Genomic DNA, 12050 nt, shown 5'->3' with positions numbered 1-12050 from the left:
CGCTGCAGCCTCTAGTTGACTCCCCACGTTTTCTGCCGGGCTCCTCCACACATTCATTCCTCCATTGTTCCAAAAGGTCCCCACTACGCATGTACCACGTCGCCCCTAAGGGTGTCCTCCTCTCTTTGCAGTCCATCTTGGGGGACCATCCAGCCTCAGAGAGGCATACCTTAGAATACATTCAACTTCAACATTTCTTCCATACACTTACAGATAAATTTACTTTTGGGCGGCCTCTATCGAGGTTCGAGGAGCTTTGTGTCGCCCCTTTGGGACTGGCTCATGTAATTTCGGTCCTCTATGCCATGTTGACTGTAAAGGGAATGAGGACGCTCCCCTCCTTCTGCGGGGCCTGGGAGCAAAAACTCAACACCACGTTTACACAGGAGCAGTGGGATAGGTGTTTTTTCCTGTCTCACAAATCCATAATAGCAACAAAATCTCAGGAGATGTGTTTTAAGATAGTTTCTAGATGGTATCGTATAACTACGGCCCTGTATAAATGGTTTCCGGGGGTGTCTAAGCTTTGCTGGTGCTGCAATTTGGGAGGAGGAGGGAACAATGATCCACATTTGGTGGTCATGCCCGATTTTGAGGGCATTCTGGGAGGGGGTGCTCGAATTGGTTAAGGCTGTCACGGACATCACAGTACCAGCCTCACCGGAGGCAGTGCTGTTGTTCATGTTTCCGATGTCTAAAATGGCCTATAAAAAATTCATTGCTGCAACACTTGCTGCAGGCAGCTAAAACTATAATTCCCCGTCCCTGGAGATAGACAGATCCCCCTTCTCTGGAGGAGTGGTTTATGGAAATGTCTTTGTACCACCGGATGGAGACTTTGGTGGCTGAGTCCCATCAGGAGTAATCTTCCATGGCCACAAAGTGGTTCCATTGGGAGGCCTTTTTATCTTCGGCGATGTTTCGGACGGTGTTGAGATAGATTGAGGCATCAGTTTGGTTGTTATGTACCCAGGATCTTTGGTAGCTGATTTTGTTCGTAAGTGTGGATTCCAGTGATCAAATCTTCTTCATCCTCTCTACTCTTTCCCTGCTGATGTCTTTCTTTGGGGAGTGACTGCTTTTCTTTTTCTTTTCCGGAGTTTCCCACTTATCAATCATAACTGTGATTAATGCCTCTTTTTGTCTGTCTTTCTCTCTCCAGTCTTTCAGTTAGCCATTAAAAGGTATCAACCACTGAGGACTCTCTGTTCTTTTAAACAATTTTTTTTATCTCTACTGGCTAACACGGTACAAAGATATATTTTATTTCTCTCTCCAATGATTCAATATGTATACATTATTATCTGTACGATGTTTACCATCAAGACTTGTTTTGGAACAATTTTTGGCTATTTGAAAAATCAATAAAAATTTACAAATTGAAAAAAAAAAGTCTTTATCTGTGGTTCTGCTACTAAATTCTTCTGAAACAACAGAGCTAAGGCAGAAAGCTGTGCCTTTAGAGAGCCAAGCACTAGCCCAGATACCAACTTGGACAGAAAAAAAAACCCAGCAGTGATGGCAAGGAAAATACCATTAGAAAGGTATCAAAAGTGACACCAGCGAAAATATGCTCTCCAAGTGCTATGAAATATACAATGTGAAAGTTTATGCGCTCTGATCGTTATCTGACTGACTGAATCCGAGATATCTGATCTCCTTAAAACCTATGCTTCAAACAGCCATGTAGTTAAAGTGAGAGGTTGTAAACTGTGATGGAAGAATGGACCTTGAGATAAAAAGGTCTGGGCGATCTGGAAGAGACTATGGAACATCACTCAGAAGACCAAGGATATCCGAATATCAAGCCCTTTGGAGTCAATCTGGGGGTAGTAAAATTGCAGGAATTCCCCCTGCGTTGATCTTCTTGAGAAGTCTGAGAAGAAGAAAAGGTAGATATGGAAAAAGGTATGGCAGCGAAAACTGAGACCAAGGAATCGCTAAAACGTCGGCCTCGACCGCCCTGAAGGTCGAGAGTTCTAGTGACGAATTTCGGCACCTTTCGGTTTAAGTCTGAAAGCCAATAGATCAATATCTGCCGTGTCCCAACACTGACAGATAACCTCAGGACGAAAAATCCATTCTCCTGGCGTCATTGACTGCTGGGTTTTCTGAAGGCCCTGGAAAAAACACCCTCCATTCTGGATTCCTTTTTCCTGGGCCCCTCCTTCCAGTTCTGACTTCCCCTCTTCAGGTCTCTTGGCAGCCTATTTCTCCTGCCAGGATTGAATGATTTTCTAAAGTCTGGGAGATTAGCCTTTGGGAATACCTTCTTGGAATCGGATGCGTTCTCCAGTATGTCATCCAGGCAGTTTCCAAAGAGGAGATCTACTTTACACAGAACCTCACAGAGCCTCAACTTTGAGTGTAAGTCTCCCCTCCAGTTCTTCAACCATCAGGCTCTCCTGGCAGGATTTGAGGGGGAATAAATTTGTGCAGTGAGCCTCACAGCTTCCACCGAAGCATCAGTCAGAATATCTGCCGCTTTACTAATAATTGGGAGAGTAGACAGCAGCTAGTCACTTGGACACTTGTCCTTTTATCCGTGTCTCCAGCTGACCAAGCCACACACTCAGCAACCTAGCAGTGCACGTGGCTGCAATGTTTGGTTTGAAAGCCGCTGCCCCAATTCCCAGGCTCTTTCAGGAAACTGTCAGCGTTTTTGTCTAAGGAGTCCTTCAACAATCCTGCTTCGTCGAATGGGAGGACCGTATTTCTGGATACCTTGGAGACGGCGGCATCTATTTTTGGGATTTTATCCCACACTTCTGACTTCTGAATCAAATGGGACTTGATTTTCATCTCTTTCGGAATGATGCCTTTTTATCCAGTCTCTTCCATTTCCGCTTGATTACAGCCATGATGTTTTTGTGGACTGGGATGCATTTATGGTTACGTGCCTCCTGCCTCCCAAACATGATGTCCTGAACAGATCTGGGCTTTCTGACATCCTCAATTCTCATAGTAGCCCTCATCGCTTTTTCTAGCCTTCCCGTATCCTCTATTGGGAAGTATGGGCTGCCCTCCCTCAATGTCTGAGAATGATGATGAGGAATGAGCTGAATAAAATCTATCGATCTCCCCATCTTCTGGGCTGGAGTCCCAGTGGCCATCTGTCTCCCTGAAGACGTGTCCAGCATAATCTCCCTCAAGGACCTCTTTACCTAATCCTTAATTAGGGATTTCAAATTCTCTAACCGGGATGAGAACTCTCCTGACAAAGTCTTGTCTATGCAAGCTAGACAAAACTTCTTATTATAGGTAGTGGCCAGCTTAACCCTGCAAAGGGCACATTCTTTATGTTTTGTCTTGCACAGTGATTAACACTAGAAGTCCCAGAGAGGGGTCATTTAACATTTCTACCTTTGGAACCCAGAGACGGGTCGAAGGACCTGAAGGATTTTAGCTAACATCCTATAATCACCGTCCTTTGTTCTGTAATTAAGGCCATTACTGTCGCACCACAGGAGATTGTTTTCCATTGAGTTTAGCCATTTAGTTTATAATTAGTTCTATTCAGTTTGGACTAAGGGTCATTTGACCCTCTTTCGGGACTTCAGGGGGGAGCTCGAAATTTCTGGGACTTCTAGTGTTAACCAGGCTTGTCCTAGACAAAACAGAACAGATATGCAGACCATCAGTTATAACTGCATCAGGGAACCCCCTGGACTCATCCACCAAGGAACCAGAATACCAGGGACGGAGATGCAGTATCTTTCACAGTCTGCAGAATGTTCCATGTTGGTGAAGCACCATTCCCCTTGAAGCAGGTTTGAATCTGAGGCAGTTTCCCGCCACCGTGATGTCACCAGGAAAGTCAGAAGCACTCCACTTCTGGTCTGGGCTACTGGCTGCTTGCAGACAGCACCAGATCCCTAAACAGCCAATTTTGCCATCAGAAAGTAAAATGGAGTTTCTTTCCTGCTGTGCACCAAAACAGTAGTTTTCCACCACGCTTGGGGTATCAGCGTACTCAGGAGAAATTGCACAATACATTTTGGAGTTCATTTTCTCCTGTTACCCTTGTGAAAATGAAAAATATGGGGCTAAAGCAACATTTCCCTCCACATTGCTTTAGATCCTCTGAAGCACATGAATGGTTAATAAACTTAATGGATGTGGTTTTGAGCAGTGTGAGGGTGCAGTTTTTAGAATGGTGTCACTTTTGGGTATCTTCTGTCACAAAGGCTGAACAAAGTCACTTCAAATGTGATGTGGTGGCTAAAACGAAAAATGTTATTTAAAAATTTTGTTGGAAAAATGAAAATACTGATGAAATGTAACCCCTTTAACCTCCTAACAAAAAAAAAATTATGCTTCATGATGCTGATGTAAAGTGGACATGTGGGAAATGTTACTTATTAACTATTTTGTGTTACATAACTCTCTGGTTTAAGAACATAGAAAAAAATATATATATATAGTAAAAATTTTCACCAAACTTCTGAATTTTTCACAAATAACCGCAAATAATAATATCCTAAATTTACCACAAATATAAAATAACATATGTCACAAAAAATAGAAAAGACAATCTCAGATTCACCGGGATCTTTTGAATCATTCCAGAGTTATTATTACCTCATAAATTGTCCCGGTCAGAATTGAAAACATTGGCATGGCCATGAAGGTGAAAATAGGCTAGGTGGTGAATGGGTTTAATTGTTTGTGACCCTTAGGATTGGTTTAGTATGGCAATGCAACTCTTGAACCAAAAGATATTGTGCACGCCTGGTCTAAAAACATTAAAAATTCCATGTAATTACTGCAGCCCATCAGCGTGCAGGCATCAGCTGCAGCCTTCACAACTGCTTTCCAGCGGTAGTTTCCTACTAGGACAATTAATTTCTCTTTAAGTCAAGGGAAAAAAAAACAACCAAAACAAGGCTATCAATTATATTGTTGTGTATTACAGCATAATATAACAAAAATAATACAAAACTAGTAAAAAAAAACTTCAACCTCACCCAGTCTACCATAATTCTCAATGAGGTCCACCTTGGAGAGGATGTTGATGTGGGGCAGCTCTATGTGAAGCATAGTGCTCAGCGATGTACAGAGAACAGAGATGAACTTGGCTGGGTCTGTGCAATAATGGGAATCCACAAGGTGTACGGCACATAACTAAAGGGAAATATAAAAATGAAAATATGAAAACACAAAAATGTTGTCAATCTACAATTACTTATTAAAAGATGGGGTGCCAGTTATATTGTCAGTCCAGCGGCCAGGCTTTATGGGAAAGATTAAAAACTAAAAGGAGTTGTCCAGGTTTGAGACAAAATTTTGTAGTAACTTTGTGATGGCAGATTTGTGACACCGTGTGGCCTACAGGTGTCAACACTCCCCAATATTGTAGCCTGCCCTACTTGATGAGATAAGCAGTCACTTTTCTGTCGCTGGCTCACAGTGTATCCTGCCCTACACGATGAGCTGTGCAGTCACTATTCTGTCAGTGTAGCCTGCCCTACACGATGAGATGTGCAGTCACTCTTCTGTCAGTGTAGCCTGCCCTACACGATGAGATGTGCAGTCACTCTTCTGTCAGTGTAGCCTGCCCTACACGATGAGCTGTGCAGTCACTATTCTGTCAGTGTAGCCTGTCCTACACGATGAGCTGTGCAGTCACTATTCTGTCAGTGTAGCCTGTCCTACACGATGAGATGTGCAGTCACTATTCTGTCAGCGTAGCCTGCCCTACACGATGAGATGTGCAGTCACTCTTCTGTCAGTGTAGCCTGTCCTACACGATGAGCTGTGCAGTCACTATTCTGTCAGTGTAGCCCGCCCTACATGATGAGCTGTGCAGTCACTATTCTGTCAGTGTAGCCTGCCCTACATGATGAGATGTGCAGTCACTATTGTCAGTGTAGCCTGTCCTACACGATGAGATGTACAGTCACTATTCTGTCAGTATATATCAACGTCAAGTTGGTCAACCTAATAACTTAGACACTCCAAGTAATACTTACATCACAACATGAAAAAATTATAGATATATTTTTTAAAAAAAAAGGAGTACAAGCGTCTATAATAATTGCGCAGAAAGTTTATTAATCAAAAACCCGTGACAACCCATTCCACACATATTAAAATGGATACATGCAGTAGGATGTGCAATAAAAGAATCGGCAACATATAATAAGCATGCAAAAATATCTCTGGATGAACATGTAAAGTGTCAAATGCCTAGGTATATAGAGGACTATTGGATTGTATCAATATATGAAACTAATATCCTGTAAACATGTCACATAAAGTGTACAAGTGCATATATATTGCACAAATCCCAACAATAATGTATATAAATCCAAGTCTATTGACATCCAAAATTAAACAATTGTTACCACCAGTAGTAGAATTTACATGCTACCTCCCGCAAGGTAATAAACCATGACTATATATCAAGCTAACGCCCGGTCATAGAAAGCTATGCCGGCCCCGCTTGTGCCACAAACAGGGGATCCATAAGACAGTAAAGATGTGCCCACTATGGAAAGCTGTGTGGTTCGTACAATGAAAATTATAGAACACCGTAATAGGAGCACAAAATCATGGTAATTACCTGGGTGGAAGAGTATGCGGTTGCTGCCGTCCTATTCCCCGACGTACGTTTCGCTAACCCGGCTTTTACAGGGGGCGTCGTGTAGCCCGCCCTACACGATGAGATGTGCAGTCACTATTCTGTCAGTGTAGCCTGCCCTACACTATGAGATGTGCAGTCACTATTCTGTCGCTTGCTCACAGAGTACAACCCAACCAAAAAGGTCACAGAAAAACTCCATATATAAGAGTAAAACCAATGCGCAGATTGCTCTCCTGCTGGGGATAGGCGGGCTTTGCACGTTGCGACATCGCAAGCCGATGCTGCGATGTCGTAAGCGATAGTCCCCGCCCCCGTCACAGGTACGATATCTTGTGATAACTGGCGTAGCGAAAATTATCGCTACGCCAGCTTCACATGCACTCACCTGCCCTGCGACCGTCGCTCTGGCCGGCGACCCGCCTCCTTCCTAAGGGGGCGAGTCGTGCGGCGTCATAGCGACGTCACACGGCAGGCGGCCAATAGCGGCGGAGGGGCGGAGATGAGCAGGATGTAAACATCCCTCCCACCTCCTTCCTTCCGTATAGCCGCCGGCGGCAGGTAAGGAGATGTTCCTCGCTCCTGCGGCTTCACACACAGTGATGTGTGCTGCCACAGGAACGAGGAACAACATCGTACCTGTCACGGCACCGGCATTATGGAAATGTCGGTGAATGCAACGATGATACGATAACGACGTTTTTGAGCTCGTTCATCGTATCATCTAGCATTTACACAGTACGATGTCGAAAGTGACGCCGGATGTGCGTCACTTTCGATTTGACCCCACCGACATCGCACGTGCGATGTCGCAACGTGCAAAGCCGCCCTTAGACACAAAACAAATGAATTAAACAGTGGAGAAGTGTATCAAAGTAAATATATTTCTCAGCCAAGGGAACACTCAGTGACCATACGTAACCGGAGGTACAGATCAGGAGGGCTCCATATTAAGGCTGGATGCAAATCGTTCACTTGCAGGAATACAATTCCAAGTGATCTCCAGTTAGAGTGCTCAAAATAAAGTAGATCTGCTTAAACTTGCGCCAACCTCGGTATGGCTCCTCGGTGCGGGGTACTGTGAACGTCTAGCCCAAAACAGTAGAGCGATCCTCCGGTCTGCTGGGCTTGATGCTGCTGCTGGGCTTGATGCTGCTGCTGGACGCCTCAGCCGTCGGCATCCCAAAAACAGCAAGGCACCCGACACCGAATGCGCACAAGCAGGAGGGGAGACGCAAAGGGCCAATCCAACACGTTTCGAAACTACTTGTTTATTCCTCAGATTAAACTCCAAAAACAATAATTAGCAATCAAAATGACATCTTTATTGATAGCAACAGAAATTAGTTAAAAACAATATCACACAAGACATTTAAAACCATAAAAACATATGGCAAGGGAACAGGTCACACTCATGACTCCAAAAATCTTAATTACTTACCGGTAATGGGATTTTCAGAAGCCCATGACAGCACCACCTGAGAGAGAGGTTCTGCCCACATCAGGACAGGAAACCCACTGAATAAAAGGGCGGCACCTCTCCTCCACATCAGTAGGTTTACAGAGCCAGAGAGGACCAACAAAAAAACAAAACAAATGGTTAAGTATACCACCACCAAGAACACCATTAACGCTGACACTCCCCGAAGGGTGCCCACAGCGAGTGAATAGGGAGGGGAACTAAGGGTGCTGTCATGGGCTTCTGAAAATCCCATTACCGGTAAGTAATTAAGATTTTTCTCTTTCGGGGGCGTGGCCTGGACGGCAATGTGAAGAGACGTGTTTGTGGAGCTCTCCTGCAAACTCCCTTGATAAATCCCTGAATACCGCTGTTATCACTGCCTCAGCCGGCTGTCAGGAAGATAAGGTGGTGAGGACTTATCTGGAGTGAGTCTGGTGGATGCAGAGAGGTGCCATGGTCCGTCACAGGCAAAAAGATAATGGAGGCGGGAAAGTCCCCAGCTCTCAGGATGGTGCCATGATAAGGCAGGAAGCTGAGAAAGTGAATGCAGCCTGTCAGGAGAGGATGCAGGTCCTGGCAAGGCTGGAGAAATTTGCCCGGACTTCAGAGAAATCACATCAGCATACAGATAACAGAGGTGAGGAGGGAGAAGACAATGCCAGCTCTGATGAGATGGGGGATGGTGAACAGCAGCAAGATAAGACAGGAGAAGTAGAGGAAGCACATAGTGCAGACCAGGCTCCAGAAAACCCCACTTTAAAGGACATTTTTGCAGTGGTGTCTTTTTGTAAAGAGGCTCTGACTTCCCTGACGAAGCAAGTTAAGGGATTACAGGCAGAGGTTGCTGACATTAAGAAAGATCTCAAGAAAGCAGACCTGAGAACAACGGCTGTAGAGGAGAGAGTGGGGATAACAGAGGATCATATTACAAAACTACAAAAGTCTGAAAAAACATTTGCACAGCAGATAGCTGAAATCATGGCAAAAAATGATGATTTAGAGAACCGCTCTAGAAGAAATAACATCCGAATTGTCGGCATCCCTGAGAAAGCGGAAGGCAGAAACCCCACTGAATATGTAGAAGACTGGCTCAGGGGGAAAATGGGTGCTAATGTCTTATCCAAGCTCTATGCTGTGGAACGTGCACACAGAGTCCCGATGCAGCCACAACCAGCAGGCAGGGGCCCTCGCACTATGCTAGCCAAGCTCCTCAACTACAGAGACAGGGACACTATACTGCGAAAGGCAAGAGACATGGAGGATCTTATGATTGACGGCCAGAGAATTTCCATATACCCGGACTACTCCATTTCTGTTCAAAAGCTACGTATGACTTTTACAGGAGTAAAGAGGCGCCTGCGAGAGATGGGGGTGCAATACTCAATGATGTTCCCGGCAAAGCTAAGAGTGACGGCGTTGGAGCGGGTGCACTTTTTTACAACTCCAGAGGAAGCCATGCAGTGGTTGGACGCAAACGAAAAGCGGATCCGTTTGAAGGAATGAGCTGACTGTCTGAATCTGCAGTGTGTTGGAGAAGGCCGGCTGAGGCTCTACAACATCCTTAGGAGCTTACAGGGGACCCTTCTTGTTTTTTCTTTTTTTTTTTTCTCCTTCCCTTTGGGATTGAGGTAGTATGCAGGGGGAATGCGAAGGGTTTGATGTGAGCTTCGCAGGACATGGGGACTGCCTAATTTGGCGCGGTGGGGGTATTTACAATTTGAGATTCCAGTTTAATTACTGGTCGCCATTTTACTGTTATATTGGTTGAGTGGAATATGATTATACATAGAAAGGGGGGGAGTGGAGAATTGTTGGAAAAGGGACGAGTTTTAAAATGTGTCTAAGAGGGGAAGGCGAGGGAGGTAGGGGGGAATTTAGTAGGGATTATTATGGACCAGGTTTGGAAAACCCGATGCTTCACGGGAGTACTCGAAAACAGGAAGTGGTGGGGAGTAGGAGGGGAGGGGAGCAGGGGGGGAGGGGGGAAAGGGGTAGGGTAGAGGCAGCATGGGGAGATACTACAAGGTTTGATGGTTTTACTGGGTGGGATAATGGGGGATAAAATTAAGGTGTTGAGTTGGAATATTAGAGGGTTATCAGATAGGTCTAGGAGAGCGGCGATAATTAAATATGTTCAAGACCAGAACCCGTCAGTAATATGTCTACTAGAAACGCATCTAACAAAGGAGACAACACATGTTTTAAATAGGAGATGGGTGCAGAAGGCCTATCACTCCACCTTTTCCAACTATGCAAGGGGTGTATCACTGCTGATCCATAACTCTGTGCAATATGAAGAGATAGAAGTGTATGTGGATAAACAGGGACAGTGTGTGGCCGTCAAGTGTAAAATATTTGGCAGACTCATGTGTATAGCTGCAATATATATACCACCTCCATATAAGTGCACCAAACTAAGGGAGATAAGGGAGTTCTCTGAGAAGGGGGGAGTAATCCCTTTTTTACTGGTGGGGGACTTCAATAATGTGATAGACCTGTACTGGGATAGGAGTAGTAGACCTCCAGGTATTCAGGATAGTTGTATGACTTCGTTTGGCACTCTTATTGGGGAACTTGGAATGGTGGATGCCTGGCGAGTGAGGAATGGGAGGGTATCCTGCTTCTCTTGTTATTCGGCTTCACATAACACTCTGTCCCGCATTGACATGGCTCTAGCTAGTGATCTGATGGATGCAATGATAAGTGACGTGCAATATCTGACAAGAGTGATTTCAGATCATAGCCCAATTCTAGTGTCCATACGACTGGGAACCCTGACAGGGGGAAGGAGGGGAGAGTGGAAGCTTCATCCAGCATGGATCCGTCATATTAATATGGGGAATATAGAACGGGATCTTGGGGATTTCTTTATCCACAACGAGGGTAGCACTGGTCCGCTGGTGGTATGGGATGCGATGAAGGCATACCTCAGGGGGCTCCTGTTCAGGGATATCTGTAAACGTAAAACACAGACGAGGCAGGATGAGAAAGATAGGCTGGAGGCCTTAGATAAGGCAGAGCTGGAAGCAATCCGGAGTACTACTACGGACGCGAAGCAAAATCTTAGGCAGGCGCATGAACAGGTTAATAAGATGCTTTTGGAGAAGGCGGTAAGGAAGCAGGCATTCCAAAAATTGCATTTTTATGAGGAGGGGGAAAAAGTTGGTCATCTATTATCGGTCATAGCTGCAGCTCAAAGGAGTAGTTCATTTGTGCATGGTATGGACACGGTGGAGGGGACACAGGTCACTGAGGTTGAGGAGATCCTTGGGGTCTTTAAAGATTTCTATCACACGCTATATTCTTCTATTGGAGAGATGAGGGTGGAAGAGGTGGACTCGTTTCTTGAGCGAGGTGAGCTTCCGGTGTTGTCTGTGGTGGATAGAGATAAACTGGAGTCACCTATTACTATTGATGAACTGGAGGGCGCTCTGCATGGCATGAGCAATGACAAGGCACCGGGAGCAGACGGGCTACCAGTTGAAATTTATAAACAGTTAGAAGAAATCCTATTACCCAAACTATTGAAAGTCTTTGAGGTGGCGGAGGGGGAAGGTGTATTGCCTGAATCTATGAGAGAAGCAATAATAGTAGTAATTCCTAAGGAGGATAAAAATCCGAGGCTTCCAGACTCATATAGACCCATCTCGTTATTAACAGCGGACGTGAAGCTTCTGGCTAAGGTGTTGTCAAACCGGCTGACTGGAGTTATATCTAACCTAATCCATATGGACCAATCAGGGTTCATGGCCAATAGGTCGACAGCTGCTAATATCAGGAGATTGTACCTTAATCTACAGTTGCCGCCTGACAACCCTGGCCGGAGGGTGATCGCTTCGTTAGATGCCCAGAAAGCGTTCGATAGTGTTGAGTGGGGGTATCTGTGGAAAGTGTTGCAGCATATGGGTTTTGGCCCACGGTTTGTAAAGTGGGTGCAGCTGTTGTATAATAGGCCTACTGCTAAAGTTAGAGTTAACGGTATGACCTCCTCAGCGTTTGAGTTGC

The 12050-nt window shown here is 45.1% G+C and overlaps 1 protein-coding gene across 2 annotated transcripts in view; it reads right to left on the bottom strand.

The window, feature by feature from the left end:
• Positions 1-12050, bottom strand: part of GPN2 (GPN-loop GTPase 2) — a 160513-nt gene that overhangs the window by 119923 nt on the left and 28540 nt on the right. For both annotated transcript variants that reach the window (XM_075335907.1, XM_075335908.1), the window contains exon 2: positions 4968-5124. In XM_075335907.1, the coding sequence (XP_075192022.1) occupies positions 4968-5124 (157 nt within the window). The remainder of the gene's footprint in view (positions 1-4967; positions 5125-12050) is intronic.

This window comes from Anomaloglossus baeobatrachus, chromosome 2, assembly GCF_048569485.1.
Source record: "Anomaloglossus baeobatrachus isolate aAnoBae1 chromosome 2, aAnoBae1.hap1, whole genome shotgun sequence".
In the NCBI taxonomy this organism is placed as follows: Eukaryota; Metazoa; Chordata; class Amphibia; order Anura; family Aromobatidae; genus Anomaloglossus; species Anomaloglossus baeobatrachus.
Note: the sequence above shows the minus strand (reverse complement) of the source record. Positions and strands in the feature narration are given on the sequence as shown.